The sequence below is a fragment of the Oncorhynchus masou genome, chromosome 28 (genome assembly GCF_036934945.1).
Source record: "Oncorhynchus masou masou isolate Uvic2021 chromosome 28, UVic_Omas_1.1, whole genome shotgun sequence".
NCBI classification, from domain to species: domain Eukaryota; kingdom Metazoa; phylum Chordata; class Actinopteri; order Salmoniformes; family Salmonidae; genus Oncorhynchus; species Oncorhynchus masou.
In genome coordinates, this window is record NC_088239.1 from 20805456 (window position 1) to 20830510 (window position 25055).

The 25055-nt window shown below is 43.2% G+C and overlaps 1 protein-coding gene across 2 annotated transcripts; it reads right to left on the reverse strand.

Moving 5' to 3' along the window:
* Positions 1-1434: 1434 nt before the first annotated feature.
* On the reverse strand, positions 1435-24796 carry zgc:101569 (uncharacterized protein LOC449822 homolog). 2 transcript variants are annotated; one of them, XM_064941535.1, is made up of 7 exons: positions 24480-24796; positions 23732-23902; positions 19236-19333; positions 17582-17726; positions 11186-11335; positions 9892-9903; positions 1435-5205 (listed from the first exon to the last, which is right to left on the reverse strand). In XM_064941535.1, the coding sequence occupies exons 1-7, from the start codon at positions 24631-24633 to the stop codon at positions 4985-4987; spliced, it is 951 nt and encodes a 316-aa protein (XP_064797607.1). In that variant the 5' UTR covers positions 24634-24796; the 3' UTR covers positions 1435-4984. The 2 variants fall into 2 exon arrangements, with proteins under 2 accessions (XP_064797607.1, XP_064797606.1); XM_064941534.1 differs by lacking the exon at positions 9892-9903 and having other exon boundaries at positions 5072-5219.
* Positions 24797-25055: the final 259 nt, after the last annotated feature.

Here is a 25055-nt window from a genome sequence, read left to right on the forward strand (position 1 = left end):
TCAAGAGACAAGGTTCAATACCACACATGGTGCACAAAATAACACTATTATATTCCAATAAATGTGTAATGCACCAGACAAATGTAAAAGAAAAAGAAAAAAAGAAGCTAACTCCATTATTCATATGCACTATATAACTGAGCAACATTATGCCACTGAGTCATGAGCCTAGTTAAATAAAGGAAAAATAAAATAATAATAAAGTACTACTTATTTAGGGTGAGGGGGGGTTGGAGAGGGAACAGAAGAGAGTGCCCCCACACCACCACCGCCCCCCTCCATGTTATGTCTGTCTGTGGGCCCAGATCCCTCTGATAGGAAGGCAGGGTGTCCTTATCTCTCTGCAGCCTATCTTATCTGTTGGGAGCTTGAAGAGCGTAGCAGCATCAAAGCCACATCCCCTCCCCCTTCCCCACCTCCTTCACTGGCTGAGGTCCAGGCGAAAGAGAGGAAGGAGACTCCCAACAACTGCCTACAGGACTGGGGGGGAAGAGATGAGACAGACAGACAGCCAGCACAGTGGGGAAAAGTAAAAGAAGTCTGGCTGTTATATAAAAGGCTACCTGCTCACTGTTTTTGGTCGTAGAGATTGAACTCGTCTGTTTGCAGCCTTGTAGAATGAACTTTTAGAAAAGTAAGAATTAAAAATAATGTATAAAATTCAATACAGAACCCTTCTACCAAGAACCATTTGTCAATAATGCATTCTTTGCTCGTAATTTAGTAAAACGGAGGATGACACAAAAATGTACTATATTGGACCAACAGTTGACTGTCTTAATATTAGCTTTATTTACACATCATCACATTTAATTTAGGCATGCCACTCTTACTGTATTAGCAAGTAAAATACATCATTGTAAAGACATGCCAGGATTAGTGTCTGGCTATTGACGAATATTCAACCTCAAACGTCCACTTCGAGCGGTACAAAAATTGAATAGGAAACAACAATGTGTGTGTTTGTGTGTCTGTGTGTGTTGGGAGCAGGTGATAGCTGGGTGTATTGGCCATGGGTGAGGAGGCAAGAGGAAGCAGAGGAAGGGCACACAGGCTAAACAGGGGGTGTATGTCCTGTCATCATGGCGTCTAGACAGAGCCTCTCCTCACCCTAATTAACACACACACGATGGATCACACTCACAACCTGAGGAGAGAGATTGGAGTCCCTCATACACAGGCTGGTCTCATTGCAACCTGTGGATATACAGTATATATATATATATATATATATATATATATATATATATATATATATATATATATATATATATATATACAGTATATATATATATATATATATATAGTATATATACAGTATATATATATATATATAGTATATATACAGTATATATATATATATATATATATATATATATATATATATATATATATATATATATATATATATATATATATATATATATATATATATGTGTGTGTGTGTGGATATACCATACACACACACCACACACACTCCTGCCTTAGGGTACTACTTTCTCTGCTTCCAAGCTAAATCATCTCTCACACATATGCATGTGCGCACAAACACCCACACACACACACAGATAATTGAGGGGGAGCTGTCCACCAGAGGAATGTTCACTCATAACACCAAGTTCACTTGGACTGCTAAATATTCCACACTAATTATACAGACATAAACATGTGGGAACACACACATACACACAGGCATAAACACACTCACAGTCATTCTTCACACAGTAATTATTCCTCTAAACATGGCATTTCCACACAAAAATATCCACACCACCATCTTACTACAGTATAGTCTGGTGGTAGACCCAAGACCCCACACATCACACAACCATTGTACAACTCCAACCAGAAACAATGCCAGTATAGTGCTGGTGCTTTTGATGCTATTGCTGCTTTCCAGTCTTTGTCTTTCAAAGGTTTTCTTCTTTCAATCAGCCTCCATACCCCTACTAGCCCTCCCTCTAATTCCTCTAGATATGAGGGTGGTATACCAACCACAATTGTCGAGCGTAGTGATTTAACTTTAAAGAACCTTTGGTATGTGGGGGATCATTATGAAATAGACTGTACAGATAAGCAGCTGGTGAGGTTCTGTCATTGTTTGTATGACTTTGTCATTTGCCCCACGGAGGTTGTATCTGACACACCATTATGACACCGTGTGATGCAAAATGGTGGGAAAAAGGTGGACAGTCGGCTAATAATCCATTATGAATGAGTTTTTTCTAACCATTAGTAAACCATGTATACGTGTTTACCATCTATAAACCATTTAGTGGACCTGGTATCATTTATAAATCATGAAGAAAAAACTACGTACATATACATTATATATACAAAAGTAGTGGATTCGGCTATTATAGCCACACCCGTTGCTGACAGGTGTATAAAATCGAGCACACAACCATGCAATCTCCATAAACAAACATTGGCAGTAGAATGGCCTTACTGAAGAGCTCAGTGACTTTCAACGTGGCACAGTCATTATTATATATATATTTTTTAAATGCTACCTTTATTTAACTAAGATGCCACCTTTCCAACAGGTCAGTTCGTCAAATTTCTGCCCTGCTAGAGCTGCCTTGGTCAACTGTAAGTTTTTTTAAATTAATTTTTATTGAACCCTTATTTTACCAGGTAAGTTGACTGAGAACACATTCTCATTTACAACAACGACCTGGGGAATAGTTACAGGGGAGAGGAGGGGGGATGAATGAGCCAATTGTAAACTCGGGTGATCAGGTGGCCATGATGGTATGAAGGCCAGATTGGGAATTTAGCCAGGACACCAGGATTAACACCCCTACTCTTACGATAAGTGCCATGGGATCTTTAGTGACCACAGAGACTCAGGACACCATAACGTCCCATCCAAAACACAGTGCTGTTATTGTGAGGTGTAAACATATAGGAGCAACAATGGCTCAGGCGCGAAGTGGTAGGCCACACAAGCTCACAGAACGGGACTGCCGAGTGCTGAAGTGTGTAAAAATTGCCTGTCTTCGGTTGCAACACTCACTACCGAGTTCTAAACTGCCTCTGGAAGCAACGTCAGCACAATAACTGTTCGTCAGGAGCTTAATGAAATGGGTTTCCATGGCCAAGCAGCCGCACACAAGCCTAAGATCACCATGCGCAATGCAACGCGTCAGCTGGAGTGGGGTAAAGCTCGCCGCCATTGGACTCTGGACCAGTGAAAACTGGAGTGATGAATCACGCTTCACCTTTTGGCAATCCGATGGCCAAATCTGGGTTTGGCAGATACCAGGAGAATGCTACCTGCCCCAATGCATAGTGCCAACTGTAAAGTTTGGTGGAGGAGGAATAATGGTCTGGGGCTGTTTTTCATGGTTAGGGCTAGACCCCTTAGTTCCACTGAAGGGAAATCTTAACGCGACAGCATACAATGACATTCTAGACGATTCTGCTTCTAACTTTGTGGGAACAGTTTGGTATAAGCCCTTTCCTGTTTCAGCATGACAATCCCCCTGTGCACAAAGCATGTTCCATACAGGAAAGGTTTGTCGAGATCGGTGTAGAAGAACGCGACTGGCCTGCACAGAGCCCTGACCTCAACTCCATCAAACACCTTTGGGATGAATTGGACCGCCGACTGCGAGCAAGGCCTAATTGCCCAACATCAGTGCCGACCTCACAAATGCTCGTGGCTGAATGGAAGCAATGTTCCAACATGTAATGGAAAGCATTCCCAAAAGAGTGGAGGCTGTTATAACAGCAAAGGGGGGACCAACTCCATATTAATGCCCATAATTTTAGAATTAGATGTTCGATGAGCAGGTGTCCACATACGTTTGGTCATGTAGTGTACATAGTCATACACTATGTAGTCATGTTTACAACTCTCCTTCCGTAGCCTCCAACTGCTGTTAAATGCAAGTAAAACTAAATGCATGCTCTTCAACCGATCACTGCCCGCACCTGCCCACCCGTCCAGCATCAATACTCTGGACGGCTCTGACTTAGAATATGTGGATAACTACAAATACCTAGGTGTCTGGTTAGACTGTAAACTCTCCTTCCAGACTCACATTAAGCATCTCCAATCCAAAATGAAATCTAGAACCGGCTTCCTATTTTGCAACAAAGCATCCTTCACTCATGCTGCCAAACATACCCTCGTAAACCTGACCATCCTACCGATCCTCGACTTTGGCGATGTCATTTACAAAATAGTCTCCAACACTCTACTCAACAAATTGGATGCGGTCTATCACAGTGCCATCCGTTTTGTCACCAAAGCCCCATATACTACCCACCACTGCGACCTGTACCCTCTCGTTGGCTGGCCCTCGCTTCACTCTCGTCGCAAAACACACTGGCTCCAGGTCATCTACAAGTCTCAGCTAGGTAAAGCCCCATCTCATCTCAGCTCACTGGTCACCATAGCAGCACCCACTCGTAGCACGTGCTCCAGCAGGTATGGCTCACTGGTCACCCCCAAAGCCAATTCATACTTTGGCCGCCTTTCCTTCCAGTTCTCTGCTGCCAATGACTGGAACAAACTGCAAAAAAATCACTGAAGCTGGAGACTCATATCTCCCTCAGCTTTAAGCACCAGCTGTCAGAGCAGCTCACAGATCTCTGCACCTGTACATAGCCAATCTGTAAACAGCCCATCCAACTACCTCATCCCCAAACTGTATTTATTTATCTTGCTCCTTTGCACCCGAGTATCTCTACTTGCACATTCATCTTCTGCACATCTACCATTCCAGTGTTTAATTGCTATATTGTAATTACTTCGCCACCATGGCCTATTTATTGCCTTAACTCCCTTATCTTACCTCATTTGCACTCACTGTATATAGACTTTTTTCTTTCTTTTTTTTTCTACTGTATTACTGACTATGTTTTATTTATTCCATGTATTACTCTGTGTTGTTGTATATGTCAAAATGCTATGCTTTATCTTGGACAGGTTGCAGTTGCAAATGAAAAATAGGCATACCTAAATAAAGTGTTACTAGCGCTTTGCGGAGAATTTCCCGCCTCTTCCTGTCCCTGAGCTGAACGTGGTTGCCCCGGCGACAGACTCAGTCTGGATGATTGGCGCTCCATGGTCCATTTCGTACTGCAAGGCCAAGCTGAAGGAGGGGGCATCATAGACACTGTAGAAGGCAGAGGAGCGGTCTGCACGCATGCACTGCTGGGGGAAGGTGCTGATCTGCTCAGCTAGCTCCAGAGCTCTGCCTGCAGAGCTGAGACACACACATGCAAAAACACACACACAAGATATGTAAGTGAGCATCGTAAAGAAACAGACTCATGCGGAGGCAAATAAGCACATACATGTACACACATACACACCACCAAGCATACATTCATTACACACCACCAACTGTACACTAATCAAAATCAAACTTTTTTTGTCACATGCGCCGAATACAACACCTTACCGCGAAATGCTTACATAAAAGCCCTTAACCAACAGTGCAGTTCAAGAAAGAGTTAAGAGAATATTTCACAAATAAAATGAAGTAAAAAAGAATAACAATTAACAATAAAATAACAATAAGAGGCTTTATTACCTTTATTTATTTTATTTTATTTAACTAGGCAAGTCAGTTAAGAACAAATTCTTATTTTCAATGACGGCCTAGGAACGGCGACAGACTCAGTCTGGATGATTGGCGCTTCTGCCTGTTCAGGGGCAGAACGACAGATTTGTACCTTGTCAGCTCGGGGGTTTGAATTTGCAACCTTCCGGTTACAAGTCCAACGCTCTAACCACTAGGCTACCCTGCCGCCCCAACACTTTATACAGGGGGTACCGGTACCGATTCAATGTGCGGGGTTACAGGTTAATAGTAATAACAAATAGCGAGTAGCAGCAGTGTACAAAACAAATGGGGGGGGGGGTCAATGTAAATAGTCCGGTGGCCATTTGATTAATTGTTCAGCAGTCTTATGGGTTGGGGGTAGAAGCTGTTAAGGACCCTTTTAGTCCGAGACCTGGTGCTCTGGTACCACTAGCCGTGCGGTAGCAGAGAAAACAGTCTATGACGGGTGACTAGAGTCTCTGAAATTTTTGGAGGCTTTCCTCTGACACCGCCTGGTATATAGGTCCTGGATGACGGGAGTATTGGCCCCAGTGATGTAATGGGCCGTCCGCATTAGCCTCTGTCGCGCCTTACTGTCAGATGCCAAGCAGTTTCCATAGCAGGCAGTAGTTAGGATGCTCTCGATGGTGCAGCTGTATAACATTTTAAGGATCTGGAGACCCATGCCAAATCTATTGAGTCTCCTGTGGGGGAAAGGTGTTGTCGTGATCTCTTCACGACTGTCTTGGTGTGTTTGGACCATGATAGTTCGTTGGTGATGTGGACAACAAGGAACTTGAAACTCTCGACCCGCTCCACTACAGCCCCATCGATGTTAATGGGGGCCTGTTCAGCCCGCCTTTTCCAGTAGTCTACAATCAGCTCCTTTGTCTTGCTCACATTGAGGGAGAGGTTGTTGTCCTGGCACCACACTGCCAGGTCTCTGACCTCCTCCCTATAGGCTGTCTCATCGTTGTGGGTGATAACACGGTTGTGTCGTCAGCAAACTTAATGATGGTGTTGGAGTCGTGTTTGACCACGCAGTCGTGGGTGAACAGGGAGTACAGGAGAGGACTAAGTACACACCCTCGAGGGGCCCCAGTGTTTACGATCAGTGTGGCAGACGTGTTGTTGCCTACCCTTACCACCTGGGGGTGGCCCGTCAGGAAGTCCAGGATCTAGTTCCAGAGGGGGGTGATTAGTCCCAGGGTCCTTAGGTTAGTGATGAGCTTTGTGGGCACTATGGTGTTTAACGCTGAACTGTAGTCAATGAACAGCATTCTCACATAGGTGTTCCTTTTGTCCAGGTGGGAAAGGGCAGTGTGGATTGCGATTGAATCATCTGTGGATCTGTTGAGGCGGTATGCAAATTGGAGTGGGTCTAGGGTATAAGGGAGGATGCTGTTTATGTGAGCCGTAAGTGTTACATGCCTCGAAGTGAGCATAAAAGGCATTTAGCTCGTTTGGTAGGCTCGCGTCACTGGGCACGTCTGGGTTTCCCTTTGTAGTCCGTAATAGTTTACAAGTCCTGCCACATCCGACGAGTCAGAGCCGGTGTAGTAGGATTCAATCTTAATCCTGTATTGAAGCTTTGCTTGTTTGATGGTTCGTCTGAGGGCATAGCGGGATTTCTTATAAGCGTCCGGATTAGTGTCCCCCTTCTTGAAAGTGGCAGCTCTAGCCTTTAGCTCAGTGCAGATGTTGCCTGTAATCCATGGCATCTGGTTGCGATATGTACGTAGTCACCGTTGGGAGGGCGTTGTTGGTGCATCTATTGATGAAGCCAATGAGGTGGTATACTCCTCAATGCCATTGGATGATTTCCAGAACATATTCCAGTCTGTGCTAGCAAAACAGTCCTGTAGCGTAGCATCCGCGTCATCTGACCTCTTCCGTATTGAGCAAGTCACTGGTACTTCCTGCTTTAGTTTTTGTTTGTAAGCGGGGAATCAGGAGGACAGAATTATAGTAAGATTTGCCAAATGGAGGGCGGGGGAGAACTTTGTATGCATCTCTGTGTGTGGAGTAAAGGTGGTCTAGAGTTATTTTTTCCTCTGGTTGCACATGTGACATGCTGGTAGAAATGAGGAGAAATTGATTTAAGTTTGCCTGCATTAGTCCCCGGCCACGAGGAGAGCAATCTCCATAGACAAACATTGGCAGTAGAATGGCCTTGCTGAAGAGCTCAGTGACTTAACGTGCCACCGTCATAGGATGCCACCTTTCCAACACGTCAGTTTGTCAAATTTCTGCCCTGCTAGAGCTGTCCTGGTCAACTGGGAGTGCTGTTATTGTGAAGTGGAAACATCTTGGTGCAACAACGGCTCAGCCGCGAAGTGCTAGGCCACACGAGCTCACAGAACGGGAGTGCTGAGTGCTGAAGCTTTTCGTCTGTCCTCGATTGCAACACTCACTACCTAGTTCCAAACTGTGTGGAGTAGAGGTGGTCTAGAGTTTTTCCCCTCTGGTTGCACATGTGACATGCTGGTAGAAATGAGGTAAAAACGGATTTAATTAAGTTTGCCTGCGATAAAGTCCCTGGCCACTAGGAGCGTCGCTTCTGGGAGAGCGTTTTCTTGTTTGCTTGTGGCCTTATACAGTTGGTTGAGTGCAGTCTTAGTACCCGCATCAGTTTGTGGTGGTAAATAGATGGCTACAAATAATATAGATGAGAACTCTCTAGGTAGATAGTGTGGTCTACAGCTCATCATAAGGTACTCTACCTAAGGCGAGCAATATCTCGAGACTTCTTTAATAGACATCGCACACCAGCTGTTATTGACAAATAGACACACCCCCACTGCTCGTCTTACCAGACGTAGCTTCTCTGTCCTGCCAGTGCATTGAAAAATCCCACCAGCTCTATATTATCTGCGTCGTCGTTCAGCCACAATTTACAGTTTTTAATGTCCCGTTGGTAGGATAATCTTAATTGTAGGTCATCGATTTAATTTTCCAATGATTGCACATTGCCCAATATAACGGATGGCAGTGGAGGTTTACCCACTCACCTACGAATTATCAGAAGGCAGCCCGACCTCCGTACCCTTTTCTCCGTCTTTTATCACTCAAATGATGGGGATTTGGCCCTGTTCCCGAGAAAGCAGTATATCCTTTGCGCCGGACTCGTTAAAGGAAAAAGCTCCAGTTCGAGGTGAGTAATTGCTGTTCTGATGTCCAGAAGTTATTTTCGGTCATAAGAGACGGTAGCAGCAACATTATGTACAAAATAAGTTAAAATAAGTTGGTTAGGAGCATGTAAAATGTCAGCCATCCCCTCGGGCACCATTCTAAACATTCACACCACCAAGCGAGTGTTATACACAAACACACAGGATATATACCCTCTGTAGTTAGTTTCAATAATTACATTAGCATAGGAAACTTGGCAGCTATTCAGTTACAGCTACTGCTGGTGCATCCTCCCTTCCTCCTGCACTTCCTGCCTCTCTTTGCTTGAGCCAAGCCACTTTGTTCCCTGGGCCACATGAAAGCACTGGATGACATCCAAATCTCCTATGGAAGCAAAGTGCTGATGTGAGTGATGCCCAAGTGCCCCCTCTCTCTTTGAGCTATCTCTAACCAAAGTGATCAGCCTCAGAGTCCAATTAGTCGGACTTGGCTGTGGGAATGACTTCCGAAAAGACTTAACTTAATCTTCTAATGTTTTTTGAGGAATTTTAACCAGGAGAGCACATGAAAAGGCTTTTCATAGGGATGAAGGAGTTGGAGTTCACACATTCATAGCAAAAATGCCATTTTGGAAATTATACATAGTCCAATTCAACTATCATTGCTCAAAGAATTTGATGAAGTTATTCGTAAGGTTTATTCCAACCAACGAAATGGCATATAAATTTGATAACTCGAGTAAAATAGCTTACATAAGTCTGTCTAATCTACCACAACCATTACATTGGAACAGATACAGTGGGGCAAAAAAGTATTTAGTCAGTCACCAATTGTGCAAGTTCTCCCACTTAAAAAGATGAGAGAGGCCTGTAATTTTCATCATAGGTACACTTCAACTATGACAGACAAAATGAGAAAAAAAATCCAGAAAATCACATTGTAGGATTTTTAATGAATTTATTTGGAAATTATGGAGGAAAATAAGTATTTGGTCACCTACAAACAAGCACGATTTCGGGCTCTCACAGACCTGTAACTTCTTCTTTAAGAGGCTCCTCTGTCCTCCACTCATTACCTGTATTAATGGCACCTGTTTGAACTTATTATCAGTATAAAAGACACCTGTCCACAACCTCAAACAGTCACACACCAAACTCCACTGGCCAAGACCAAAGAGCTGTCAAAGGACACCAGAAACAAAATTGTAGACCTGCACCAGGCTGGGAAGACTGAATCTGCAATAGGTAAGCAGCTTGGTTTGAAGAAATCAACTATGGGAGCAATTATTAGGAAATGGAAGACATACAAGACCACTGATAATCTCCCTCGATCTGGGGCTCCAATGCAAGATCTCACCAGGTGGGGTCAAAATGATCACAAGCACGGTGAGCAAAAATCCCAGAACCAGACAGGGGGACCTAGTGAATGACCTGCAGACAGCTGAGACCAAAGTAACAAAGCCTACCATCAGTAACACACTACGCCCCCAGGGACTCAAATCCTGCAGTGCCAGACGTGTCCCCCTGCTTAAGCCAGTACATGTCCAGGCCCGTCTGAAGTTTGCTCGAGAGCATTTGGATGATCCAGAAGAAGATTGGGAGAATGTCATATGGTCAGATGAAACCAAAATAGAACTTTTTAGTAAAAATTCAACTCGTCGTGATTGGAGGACAAAGAATGCTGAGTTGCATCCAAAGAACACCATACCTACTGTGAAGCATGGGGGTGGAAACATCATGCTTTGGGGCTGTTTTTCTCAAAGGGACCAGGACGACTGATCCGTATAAAGGAAAGAATGAATGGGGCCATGTATCGTGAGATTTTGAGTGAAAACCTCCTTCCATCAGCAAGGGCATTGAAGATGAAACGTGGCTGGGTCTTTCAGCATGACAATGATCCCAAACACACCGCCCGGGCAACGAAGGAGTGGCTTCGTAAGAAGCATTTCAAGGTCCTGGAGTGGCCGAGCCAGTCTCCAGATCTCAACCCCATAGAAAATCTTTGGAGGGAGTTGAAAGTCCGTGTTGCCCAGCAACAGCCCCAAAACATCACTGCTCTAGAGGAGATCTGCATGGAGGAATGGGCCAAAATACCAGCAACAGTGTGTGAAAACCTTGTGAAGACTTACAGAAAACGTTTGACCTCTGTCATTGCCAACAAAGGGTATATAACAAAGTATTGAGATAAACTTTTGTTATTGACCAAATACTTATTTTCCACCATAATTTGCAAATAAATTCATTAAAAATCCTACAATGTGATTTTCTGGATTTTATTTTCTCATTTTGTCTGTCATAGTTGAAGTGTACCTATGATGACAATTACAAGCCTCTCTCATCTTTCTAAGTGGGATAACTTGCACAATTGGTGACTGACTAAATACCTTTTTTTGACCCACTGTAACAAAACTTCAAAATGCAGTGAAAAAAATACTTGTTCAGAGTGAGGAGAGGAATATTACCAACAAAACCCCGAGAGGGGATATTTCTTACCTTGGCCATCCGGTACCACTCTGTTAGCCAATCCGAAGGCTAAGGCCTCCTGTGCCCCAATGGGTCTTCCAGTCAGAATCAAGTCCATAGCCCGGGAGAGACCAATGAGACGGGGGAGCCGGACTGTACCCCCATCAATCAAGGGGACGCCTAAGGTGACAAGGGAATCATCCATGAGTGACATTCTAAGGAGTGCTGCAGGACTTTACAGAGTGGTTGACTATTCTAGTCTTAATGTTGCACACAGACATACACATACGCTTATAAGTGGGTAGGTAGACTGTGAGGGAGTTTATCACTCATGCGTTCCACCCAGTGATGTAGTGTTAAAAATATATATGGGAGTAAACGCTGACCGTCGTTCATGGTGATCAAAGCAATGCTCCTTATACTTTTAATGCATTTTCCGCAAAAGGTGGGTAAACGCTCGTGCAAAATTAAAATGCTGCATAAACAGTGTTGTCATGCTTTTACCCTCCACTACACACACTCCTGGTTGCACCAACGCATGACTTAAAATGAGTGGCTCCTAAAATATCATAATTCATATACAAATGAAATCTAAGTCTATTGGTAGCATACACATATTTGTAGGTGTTATATCAGGTGCAGTAAAATGCTGACGTTACAAGCTCCAACAGTGCAGTAGAATGTCTCGCAAATACAATACTAATAAACAAATAATCAAAAATCAAAACAAGAAATCAAGATATGACAGTACGAGTCCAAATAATGATCCAGAGTAGCTAAATTAAAGTTACCATGTCCACCAGCATATCCACCAGCCTGAGAATTCTGATAGTCGGATATTTGCGGAAGCCCTTGTGGCCGTCAGGCAGATGGAAGTAGAGTTTTACTGGCCTCCGAAGCACAGGGAGCTTGTGTCCTCAAGTCCTGTCAGTCAGAGATTCTGCTTGACCACCCATTATTAAGAGCATATGAGTCCAACATATTTTCATAACCTGAAATCATCTTTCTGGGTTTTCGGTGGGAGTTCCCCAGGGGAGAGTTGTGGAAACACTAATTCTATTCATTCATACTCCCCGCTACATTCTCGGAGTCCTTCAAATAAATCACATTTGAATACATTGAATACCAGTGTTAATACATCTGCAACCAATCGAGAGGCCTCGGGTCAAAAACTCAGCACATATGGCAACCTGACACAAGACAGGTTCTTAGGGAGGGAGCTCTTTGTCAGCAAATACATATTTCCCTGTCTCTACCGGTCAGGTCGATTCCGTTGAAAATTCCTATGAAAGAGTGTGCTGCCAATAGCCCAAGGTGAAGAAATCTGACTTCAATTCCATTATTTAAAAAACATATATATATATTTTTTTACAAAGGCATCACAACAACATCGCATTACAGATTTTAAGTCCATTTGTTACATTTTCGCAAACAGGATGGCCAGTTTGAGCAATTCCACCCCACACACTGATGAGTCCCTCTCCCCCTCGCAAACCACACACACCACAACCCCCTAGTTTCTCTCAGGGCCAGAGGCTAGATTAGATTGTGGCGCAGAGAGCCTCTTCAGTCCGTGTCCAGAACTAACAGGCCAGATTGGAGAGAGAGGAGCCAGGTTGGGCCAGATAATCTTTAGTGCTGTTGGCACCGTGCTATCAGCCCTCGGAAGGGTCCTCTCTTATCCAGCAGCCGCCTCAAAGCCTGCTGATACTCTCCCTGTCTGTCTCAAACTAGTCCTGTTTGCATTAACACACCAGCCTATCCTTTGTTCCCTATGAATGGAATCCAGTGTGTTGGGCAACGTCCCCTTGAAATCGTCTCATTTTTTTCCCCAACTTTTTTTTGGGGGGGGGATCTGAGAATGAGAAAGGCCATTTTGTGGATATACCAGAACTTCCTTTAATTCTTCATCTATTCAAAGCAGATAAATCCATCTAGAGTCATACCAATTTTAACAGTTTTTTTTGTGCGTGTGTCAGCAGAGCCCATTGTTCAATAATAGATATAGGTGGTTCTCTTCCTGACTGTCAGCCTTATCCTCTGCATTGCAGGGGTAGTGCAGGAGGATATGCCTTTTACCACTTTTTTATCCAATGTTTTTTTTCTAAAACGCTGCTATGCTGGGGAGATGATGGTTCACCATTCATATTCCAATATCATTTCTATGTATGCTGGTTGCAACAATGGCCTCACTTAGGGCTGTGTCTGTCATGACATTTTGTCAGCTGGTTATTGCAAAAGACTGCTTATAAGTCCTGTGCCATTATTTTATATTATATCATGGCATTGTTGAATACTTGTTTCTGATTGGCTTGAAGGGCATTATGTATATCTGCACGGTAGAATTAACTTGCTAGCTACTTGAGTGGATGTTGAACACATTTCTAGCTGCAAATGTGTTAAATTATAGCCATGGTATAAAAGGGATAATGAACTCGGGGCTCAATGCGTTCTCTGGAAAACAGTGGAAGGTCAGTTCAACTCCGCTTAAACATCGTGGAACACACCTTCCGAGTCGTTCATTATTTTACATTGAACGCATAGCCCCTCGATGATTATCCCTTACGTATATGATTTTATAGTAATACGAATATAATTTAACTTAGCTGATATTTGAAGTGGCTATGTTGAGCGTAAAACGTGATCACTTGAAACAGGTCCCTAGATGTATAGTTATTTGGCAACTTTAGATGTGAATGATACAAACCTTAGAATGTCTTTGAAATCAAAACATGATCTATTGATGATTTGAGAATGTAGCAAAAAAAAGAAGCTTGTTCCCTGCCTCAGGCTGCACAGCTGTTCTCTCATCAAGTGATCATATTTTCACCCATCAGACTATTCTCAATTGAATCTTGTCTTTACTAGTAAAATTTGTTTTTATTTAGAATGGCCCATTATCAAATGGGCAGGAACAAGGGAAAAAAGACCTGTCATCCGTATGGTACACTCGAATAGCGAATGGAGGCCGCTTGCTTTCCCGCCGGACCGTTTTTCAATGATGCCGGGTAAGCTACTTAGGTTTTATAGTGGAGCATGTGCTTAATTTGAGCAGCTGATATATACATATAAGAACACTTTCACTCCATGTTTGAGAAGCATGCTCTAGCTGCGCGACAGGTGATATTACGCCCAAACCCTGCAGCGACCCAGTGCTTGATTTGGAACATCAATAGTAACATGATTTCGCAACAAAACATATTTAACTAAACTGTTGACAGCCCCTCTGCGCGCTCTAGAAGGGAATAGAGAGAGTAGGAAATGGGAACGCACAGGGGTGAGATTCTGTATAGCTAAAGGTAATGTGTCAACCAATTAATTCTGAAGAAAAAAAGGCCTATTCCTAGGCAATTCAAAAACAAATGCACTATAATTGTAGGCCAACTCTGTAAGCCGCCCTGCACAATCAATGAACCAACAGCATTGCCTAGGGCTATACATTCTCTCCCAGACTCATGGATATACATCTTGGAGCATAGCATAAGGTAACCAGTCCATCCTGTATGAATAATAATACAGTCCACACTCAAAGGCAATAACTCAAATTTGTTTAATTTTGAAGTATAGGCTAGACCAATTATGTAGCAAAAACATCTTAAATCACTTTAGTTTTTCTGCCATGTTAATTCCGTTTTTTTGGGGGGTTGGGGGGCTCATGAGCCTACTCCGAAGCTCTAATGTGGGTATTGGTGTTTTGAATGAATCATCACCTTAGAAAGCGCTGTCCATTTCGTTGCATTATTGAAACAACATCCACAACAACCATGTTTTACATTCAGTTTCAACCTGCTGTTGAACTTCTTTCTTCAAATTTATCATCAGTGAGGTGAGTTTAAAAAGCACAATACTGTTTTGATGATAAGAGTTTTGATTTGATTTTCAAATGCATTGATGTCAGAGTGATTAGAGGGACAATAGAGCCCGGAGTACCAGACCATTAAGACCTGAAGGTTGTTAGCAAGTTGGGTAAGAGGAGATTAACGTGACTCAACGGTCACATGGAATTTTCCTGCGGTCATGACTCATGACTGCCGGTGTGGCGGTAATACAGTCACCGCAACAGCCCTAGCCTCACTCTCATTCATTTGCTTCCTCTTGGTTCAAACACCACATCTATAGGTACAGTAAGACTGCCAGTACAACAGTGAAGTGTTGAACTCTGTGAAACAGTTTGGGCAGACGACTGATGTTTTTTAGTTTGAACTGAGCTGTGCTGGAGATACAGGCATCTGCACCACTTCAAAGCAAAGCTGTCCACAATGGACTCTCATAAGGGTTAATGTGATTAAGTTCGATGCGGATTAAAGATTTCCAGCCAAATCCGTACGGAACGGATACAGAGATGAGAACGTGAACCTTTAACGGAGGTTCACTTAGAAACACTCCGACACTCCATCTTGGAGAAATATTTTGGGCTTAATACACTGTCACAGGATTCCCTTTTTGTTCAGCACATCAAAGAAATATTTGGACGTTTTTTGGTGTCTGCGAGTTCATTGTTTGATGAAGGCCTCCCCATGGGCTCTGAAGAACGCACAGGACATTCTCAGAACTAGAGTTTAACTCACATCCAGTAAACCACATAGTCGCACAGTGCTGCAGGTGCCTTTCTAGCCACTTGCCAGATCCTCTAGTCTTAAGATTAGGGTGTGGTCTTTCTAGTCTCTCTGCAGGCTTGGTGTCAGGTCCAGTCCAGTATCACACACAGTCTCTGGCAGCTGTATCTCACCCCACCACCCCATCCATCTCACTAATTGGATCTTTTAGCACAGCCGGAACGTCCCGGAGCCAAGGCCCAGAGGTTATCCTGCATTGGGCCAAGGACAGCCAGGAGGTTCGAAATTCAGGTTCTGCTAAGGACTCCCTGTAGAGGTTAGACTAACTGTCCACTCCTGTGCCCATGCACTGCTTAGAGGGGAAGTATTCAGCCATGCAGCTTCACGTAGCAGAGCTTTTGAATGGTATCCCCATGTCATTAATAACAAGTCATCGGATAGTTGTTTGAATTGGGCAACATGATGTCAGCTTTGGAGCGGGCTGTGCTCTAAACATGTGGGCTATCCTATGATCCCTCGTTTTGGCCTTCCTCGTTTCTCCACGCGAGACGGGGCTCCAATGAATCATGTGACAGGAAGCTGTCACTCACTTGTGTCTTCCATTGGGCAACATGACATAGATTTGGGTTATTCATTCAAACCACAGGGGATCCCTTGGGCTGATGTCCAAGTGTTTCTCCACCAAAAACGCTAACAGAATTCTCCCATTAAATGAAAGAGATGCAACAAACCTACCAGAGAGATAGACTACAGAGGAGTAAAGTTACTTTTGATGAGTAGAGCCTTACTGCTATACACTCCAGGCTAACTACAGAGTGGAGGAACACAACGTCCACAGCTGATAACTGGGTATGGTCAAAATAACAATTACAGTGCTAAACTCACATCCAATTATAGAACGAGCCACAGTGGCCAAACTAAGCTGGGGAAACGACTGGGGAAAGTGTTGACAAACAACCCAGGGGTTTGAGGAATGAGGCATAGCCGAGATGGTGTGGTGGCTGAACATAAGCAGCTGAGAGGAAATGTGCCTCTGCCGCCAACAGTGTCAAAACCTCACAGAGCACACACATGCTCCACTCTGGGCTGCTTAAGGAGATCTAAAGTGAGCGATTAGTCATTCCCCTTTCACCAGCTCAATTCAGTACGTATCAAGGAAAGGAGACAATTTGAGGATTGAGGAAGCCAATAGACTATTGCGATTTACCCCTAATGTCATGCACTTAGCGGCGTCAGTATGATATATGATGTGATGTGAGGAAGACGAGACATGGTGGCCATGCCCCTGCCACAAGACAGTCTGAATGGTGGCACTGGCTCTGGCCCTAGCTCTGGTCGCAAGTCAGGCAAGGGCACTGCCAGGATGCTGTTTAATTACAGAGCCAAAATGATAAGCCCCATTTAGAGAAAGAGACCCAGGATCTACCCGCTGCCAGTAAATTATAGTATGGCCAGTCCTATTTATAAACACAGAGTTCATATTTTTAACCCCGGAGGCAGACTGGTATCGAGATGGGAGATGCTACTATACGCTACATTCATTTCCTCTCCTTCTGGTTATCAGAGAGTGCAGCATGTACAGTACTGGTGTCTGTACATACAATGCTTTCAAAGGCCATGGTCATTGCTGCTATCGCAGTTACTGAAACCCAAACAGGAGAAAGCTAAAGTGATAATGGCTTGAAATTCTATGTTGCTGTTGAAAGGAAAATGAATCAGGCACTTTTGTAACAATTTTGACTTCCACTGGTGGGCTAAGGGCTGCAACCTCACACAATTACATGGCATACACACACACTAGTGGGGGGGTGGGGTTGGACCAGGCTCAGGGAGGTGGCTAGGGGTCATCTCGTGGGTGGGATACACATACCAAATCTGCGACAGAACACCCCCATGACAGCACTCTCCTCCACCACTCTCAGGTCAGCCAACAGAGCCAGCTCCAGCCCTCCAGCCACTGCGTAGCCACTGACCGCTGCTATCAACGGCTTGGACAGCACCAGTCGGGAGGGACCCTGGGAAGCACACAACATGACACACATACCCTGAGCGAGGCATGAAAAGAATACACTCCCTAAACAAGGCTGCAACTAGACTTCCTGCACAAACATACTCCCACAACAAGGAAGGACCTTGGTCTATACAAGAATACACAAGCTTGAAAGACTGGCAATAGAGATAACAGATTATATACGGTGCCTTCAGAAAGTATTCATACCCCTTGACTTATTCCACATTTTGTTGTGTTACAGCCCAAATTCAAAATGGAGTCCACCTGTGGCCAATTCAATTGCTTGGACACGATTTAGAAAGAAACACACCTGTATATATATATAAGGTCCCATAGTTGACAGTGCATGTCAGAGCATAAACTATATCATGAAGTCCAAGGACCTGTCTGTAGATCTCCAAGATAGAATTGTGATGAGACATATCTGGGGAAGGGTATAAAACATTTTCTAGAGTGTTGAAAGAAGAGCAGAGTTGTCACCAACATTGCGAAATTGAAAAAATATGGAACTACCCAGTCTCTGCCGAGAGCTGGTCGTTCGACCAAACTGAGAAACTGGGCAAGAAGGACATTGGTCAGGGAGAGGTGACCAAGAAACCAATGCCCACTCTGAGCTATAGAGTTCCTTGGCTGAGATGGAAGAACTTGCCAGAAGGACAACCATCTCTACAGCACTTCACTAATCTGGGCTTTATGGGAGAGTGGCCAGGTGGAAACCATTCCTGAGAAAAAGGCACATGACAGCACACCTGGAGTTGGTAAAAACGCACGTGAAAGACTCTGAGAGCATAAGGCAAAAGATGATGTAGTTTGACGAGACAAAAATGTTGCAAAGCGCTATGTCTATAGAAAACCAGGTACAGCTCATAACTCGTCTAACACCATCCCTACTGAGAAGCATGGTGGTGGCAGCATCATGCTATGGGGATGCTTTTCAGCGGCAGGAACTGGGAGACTGGTAAGGATAGAGGGAACAATGAATGGAGCCAAATACAGGCAAATCCTTGACGAGAAACTGCTTCAGAGTGCAAACAACAGACTGGGGGGCAAAGATTTACGTTCCAACATGACAATGACCCCAAACATACAGCCAAAGCAAAATTTGAATGGCTTCAGAACCAGAATGTGAAAGTCATTGCGTGGCCCAGACTTGAATACAATTGAAAATCTGTGGAAAGACTTGAAGATTGCTGTTCACCGCTGCTCCCCATCTAACTTAACAGAGCTTGAGAAAATCTGGAAGGAAGAATGGGAAAAATTTAATCAAATTTGAATTCAGGCTGTAACACAACAAAATGTGGAATAAGTCAAGGGGTAAGAATACTTTCTGAAGGCACTGTATGAAAGACATACCACAACTGAACTATTTACATATACATACAGAGGGGTCAATAATGACAAACAGATACATTGAAAGTTAGGTTGTGTGTTATCAGTCATCAACGGTTCTGTGCACACTGATCGCGTGTGAGGGTGATGCAAAGTCATGGAAGGTTTTTGCAGATGCGCGCACCATAGGAGCAGGACCTTTGGTGACATCTTGCTCCAATTTGAGGGAGGCAGTGTGATGGGCCAGCTCTTTCAGATCGTAACCAGCACAGAAATTCCCTCCTGGAAGAGACCACAAAATTACAAAGTATGGCAGCTGGCAACTGAAGAGGAAGGGAAAATGACGAGGATGAAAAAAAAACACAACAACTTGAAGAAGAGAGGCAGGCAGGACTGCAATTTAGAAATGAATGAGGAAATATGGCTGGCTGGCACACAAATGGTTTTCTGCTCTTGGCGTGGGCTCAGTCTCTCTTTACTGCACAATGCTCTCATTAATGGTAGAATAACGCACCCTGACCAAAGCCCCTTCCATTGGATTCATGTGGTAATTACAACATTACCCAGGAGGCCTACAAACACTAAGTCACAGGCGCTGAGGCGGAGGGCTGTAAAACGGTGTGACCGCTCCGTTTCTAACTGTAATGAGACTGAGGATGAGAAATGTGCTACAACACCCCTCCACTGAGACTGGTTTGATTACAGCATCAGTGGATCCGAGGAGGAGTGTTCTTTAAAAGGCTGTGTCTGTGTAATTATATGCCGGTGCTTTCTGGATTTGATTGAATCTGTACGAAGACATATTGTAAAAGGACTATATCAGGAGATATTATGATATCGTTTTCTGTTTTTAAAACTGATGAGAGCATATTGTGACTTCATGGTGAGTTTAGAATCAGAGAAACAAGCTAAAACCAATATGCAAATTGTGCAGTGCACACAACTCTTTGGGAAAAGCACTTAAAAAGTATTTTATTATTGATATTAATGGAAAAGTTTAAGTAACATACCCATATCTCAAGTTTGGATTTGGCCTCACGTGACAACACTTTATCGTATGTTCTCTACAATGGGGATAAAATGGCCTCATTGAACGGTGCTACAACAGTGACTGTTGCAGCTATTTCAGCAGTTAGCAAACCTTCAGATTCCCCCATCCCCCTTACTATAAAAACAGAGAAATACGATTCCAAAAAACTCAAAATATGTGCCAACAGATTCAAAAAATTTATAACAGAGGTAATTACTCATAATTTAGTGAAAAGTACTGAAACAATTCTCCCAAAATGGCGATGAAAATTATCATGTTTTGGACTAATTTGGACCAAATAGCTTCCTTATGGCTGCACTGTTAGTATTCCAGACTGGACATGTCCAGCTGTCACCTCCACAAGTAGAGAGATTAGTATTTACCAGGGCAGTACCACATTTCAACCTACAAACTGGATTTACATTCCAATTAACAACGATGGCCAGCACAGGAATCCAAGTGCACCCTGCCAGATTCGTCCATTACATTGGTCAAAGTTAAGCCAAATAACACAAGGCAATTACCGATACACTATTTTCAGTTCAGCGCCGAAGCGACCAGCATTTAGCAGCCGTCATTTCTGGGTTACAGCTTTGAGGTGTTTAAGCATTAACATAAAGCCTCTCTGCCGACGCTACACTCTAAGTGAGGAGAATTGATCCTGGTTGAAAAAATCATTTCCATTGTGGGAGTTCATTTGGATGGGGTGAGATGATCTTTTGGAGAGGTATTAAGTGTGTATAATTCTCGCTCCCTGGTTAACACAGAGCAGGGCCCTGGAAGCTGTGAGCATACATATGTTAATACAGACACTGCGGCGGCCGTCATGGCTGGCTCTCAGGACCCCTGTGAGCCCATCTCCTGGATGCTGTTAAATCAGGGCTAATTAGGCAGTGTGAGCGGGGGATGAGGAGGAGGAGTGGAGGATGTGATTCCCACTCATGGCTTCTAGCGCCTGCAGTTAGCCGGTGAAATGATTCAAAGTGAGTTTGATCTCTCGCCCCAGCTGATTGGGCAGCATTGTTCTACATGTGTAATGAAGGATATCTAAATAATTGGTGACTGTTTATAGTGTGTTATTGGGAGCCCCCCCACATAATTATATTATTGTATATTCTTGTTATATTATGTTCTTAAGGGGTTATTATGAATACCTTGCTATGTAGGAATAAGATATATACAGTGCCTTCAGAAAGTATTCATACCCCTTGACTTATTCCACATTTTGATGTGTTACAGCCAGAATTCAAAATGGATGATTATTTTTTACCCATCTACACACAATATCCCATAATAACATTTGCCGAAGGCACTGTAAATATCATAATAGCCTGAATGTAAATGTCCTTATTAGCATTCTGTTGTCAAAGACATACAAAATATACCGTTTCCATCCAATAACAGGGGTGTAATTGCATCTCTATGAGTTTGCTGTCTACTGTTCTGTATGTCTGGGGGAGAGTGGGATGTCATATTTTGTACGTGTAACTGTTAGTGAGCCGTGGAAAGAAAATACATCAGGTGTCCGCAACAGGCCAAAACCATCCTGTGAGTGATTTTTTTAATTAAAAAAAAGAATATTCATTTTGGGTCAAAAAACACTAAAATCACCAGAAATTCAGCTAAAATGTGTTACATTTAGGAAATCTGTTCTGAAGTATTCCCACAAATACAAATAAAAAAGGGCCTTCAGAAAGCATACTCAGTGACAAAATGGATTATTTCTCACATATGACACACAATACCCCATAATAAAAAACGTGTTTTTAGAAAGGTTTACAAATGTATTGTAAATGAAATACATAAATCCAATTTACATAACTATTCACACCCCTGAGTCATTACATGTTAGAATCACCTTTAGCAGCGATTACAGATGTGATTCTCTCTGGATTAGTCTCGAAGAGCTTTGCACACCTGGATTGTACAATATTTGCACATTATTTTAGACAGCCATTTTTCAGTCTTGCTATAGATTTTCAAGCAGATTTAAATCAAAACTGTAACGAGGCCACTCAGGAACATTGTTTGCTGTCTTGGTAAGCAAGTCCAGTGTATATTTGCCCTGGTCTTTCAGGTATTTCTTCTGCTAAATTTGAATTTGTCTACCAGTGTCTGGTGGAAAGACTTAACCAGGTTTTCCGCTAGGATTTTGCCTGTGCTTAGCTCTGTTCCATAAATGTTTATCAATGACAAGCATACCCATAACATGATGACAGTCACCACCATGCTTGAAAATATGAAGTTGTACTCAGTGATGTGTTGTGTTGTACTTGCCCCCATCCAACACAACAGTTTTACTTTAGTGCCTTATTGCAAACAGGATGCATGTTTTGGAATATTTGTATTCTGTACAAGCTTCCTTCTTTTCACTCTGTCATTTTGCTTAGTATTGTGGAGTAACTACAATGTTGTTGATCCATCCTCAGTTTTCTCCTATTACATCCATTAAACCCTGTAACTGTTTTAATTGGCCTCATGGTGACATCCCTGAGTGGTTTCCTTCCTCTCCGGCAACAGAGTTAGTAAGGATGCCTGTATATTTGTAGTGACTGGGTGTATTGATACACCATCCAAAGTGTATTTAATAACGTCACCATGCTCAAAGGGATATTCAATGTCTGCTTTTTATTTGTATTTATACCCATCTACCAATAGGTGCTGTTCTTTGTGAGGCATTGGAAGACCTCCCTGGTCTTTGTGGTTGAATCTGTGTTTGAAATCCACTGCTCGACTAAGGGACCTTACAGATAATTGTATGTGTGGGGTATAGAGATGAGGTAGCCATTCAAAAATCATGTTAAACACTATTATTGCACACAGAGTGAGTCCATGCAACATAGTGACTTGTTAAGCAAATATTTACTCATTAACTTATTTAGGGATTGCCATTATTAACTCAAGATATTTCAGCTTTCATTTTTAATTAATATGCATGAAAAAAACAAAAACAACATAATTCCACTTTGAAGTTATGGGGTATTGTGTGTAGGCCAGTGTCACAAAATCTCAATTTAATCCATTTCAAATGCAGGCTGTAACACAACAAAATGTAGAAAAAGTAAAGGGACGTGAAAACCTTCTGAAGGTACTGTATGTGATGCGTCTCAATGTATAAAATTATTGTATTAAAAAATAATCTCTTTTGGTGCTTAGTTGTGGTCAACTTGCAGTGTACACATTATCATAATTATGTTCCAGCCCCGACCATCCGCTACGACAAAAATCGGCTTGTGGCTGAAGTTGCCTACTACTGCAATATATCATCATCAGCCATGTCTCTGGTGTTGTCATAGAGACCCTCTTTGCTTGTCTCTATGTGCTAATGTCATGGGCGGGATCTGAACCGAGGTCTACTGCAGAAGAAACCAACATCTTAACTATTGGTCCAAGAAGAATTCCCTCTTGGGCCAAGGGCTGACAGATTTTGAAGTCCCAGGCGGGGCTACCTCATGTGACCATGAGCAACTGCTACATTAACCTGCTGACCTAGCCTAGATGCCAGTCAGTTTCTGCTCTCTTGCCAACTCTTTCTGGAATTATCATGCAAAACACGTTGACTTGACAATGGAGTAGGCAAAAGCACAAACAGATCTGGGACCAGGCTACTGCAGAGCTCCTGTCTGTAGTGTGCAAGGTGTCTGTCTAACCGTTGCCATGCAGCACTGCTACGGTCAGGGCGGGGTCGCTGTCGAAGGCCGTGAGCTCGTCCAGCAGCCGTCCAGCCGTCTCCTGGTTCACCGCGTTCCGCACCTCGGGCCGGTTGATCGCCACGGTGACCACTGACCCCCTCCTCTCCTTCACCACAGTCCGCCCGGCGACTGCACAACAATGGGAGAGAAGAGAAGTGAGACCGCAGCACTTAGAAAGAAATGTCCCCAAAGCTGGAACTGGAATAGATCATGGCTGAGGATGAAGCTCTGTGGCAGAGAGCGTACAGTTGACTTGACATATTTACGGTAAGAAAAAGGGACCGAAATCAAGGTAGTTGCATCCAAAATAACTTCAACAAAAGAGATGAGAGATCCAACATCACCCCACCCATCCTACAAAGTAAACAGTGTGAGAGCCAAAACACAATTCCATATAATATAGTATATGAAATAGTGTGACTTAGAGTTATTCAATATTGACTACAATTTCATATTCCAATTGGAAGTCAAGGACAGTAAATTGAGTGTACAGAACTCCACACAAATTATATCCACATATCCTAAATGCATGTGTTGTAACAAAGTGATACATAATGGCGCATGCTTTGAGAAATATGTCTCAAATTATTTATGAATATACTAGACTGCCGCATGTCCATGGTCTGGTCTGAAAGCAAGCATTTGCTGCCCTCGGCTGCCAGAGATATGCCATTGCATATGACAACTGTGTTCTTCGACGTACTACCTTTCTCTGATTCCTTTCCGGCTGTAGTGCTGTAAGGGCTATTTTTCTCAGAATACTTTTTCCCAAGTAACCGGACTAAGGCAGTAGCAGCTCGCCAGCTCAGATTTCTAGCTAACAAAGCACGTGTCGTACTCTGACACGCTCGGAGAGTCATAGTTGTGATTGACAAGCACAAATACAAACTTCTGAAGCTTACAGGAACTAAAGTAGCCCTAATTCAAAAGTGAATGTCCCTAATGCACATCTACAAACAAAATAAAATAACAATGTCTACCCATCAACAAACGTTCCAATGTTTACTAATAATGTGCAGCACCTTGCAAGTTCCCCCCCAGAAACAAGGTAAGCTGTAAGTAAGGTTCTGCACATGATTGGAGCATGCAGGGGTGTTAAACACAAGTGCAGACAGGAGAGGGCAAAGTTGAGCCATTTCTTGCACTGCAGTTGCACATTCCCGCACAGAAGTACATTTTCTGTAGAAAATAAAGTTCTTAAGCACAGATGAATAGGTGTTTGTTAGAAGTACAGTGCCTCTTGACTAAATCTACCTCTTCCCAGAAAAGGATTGTTATCATC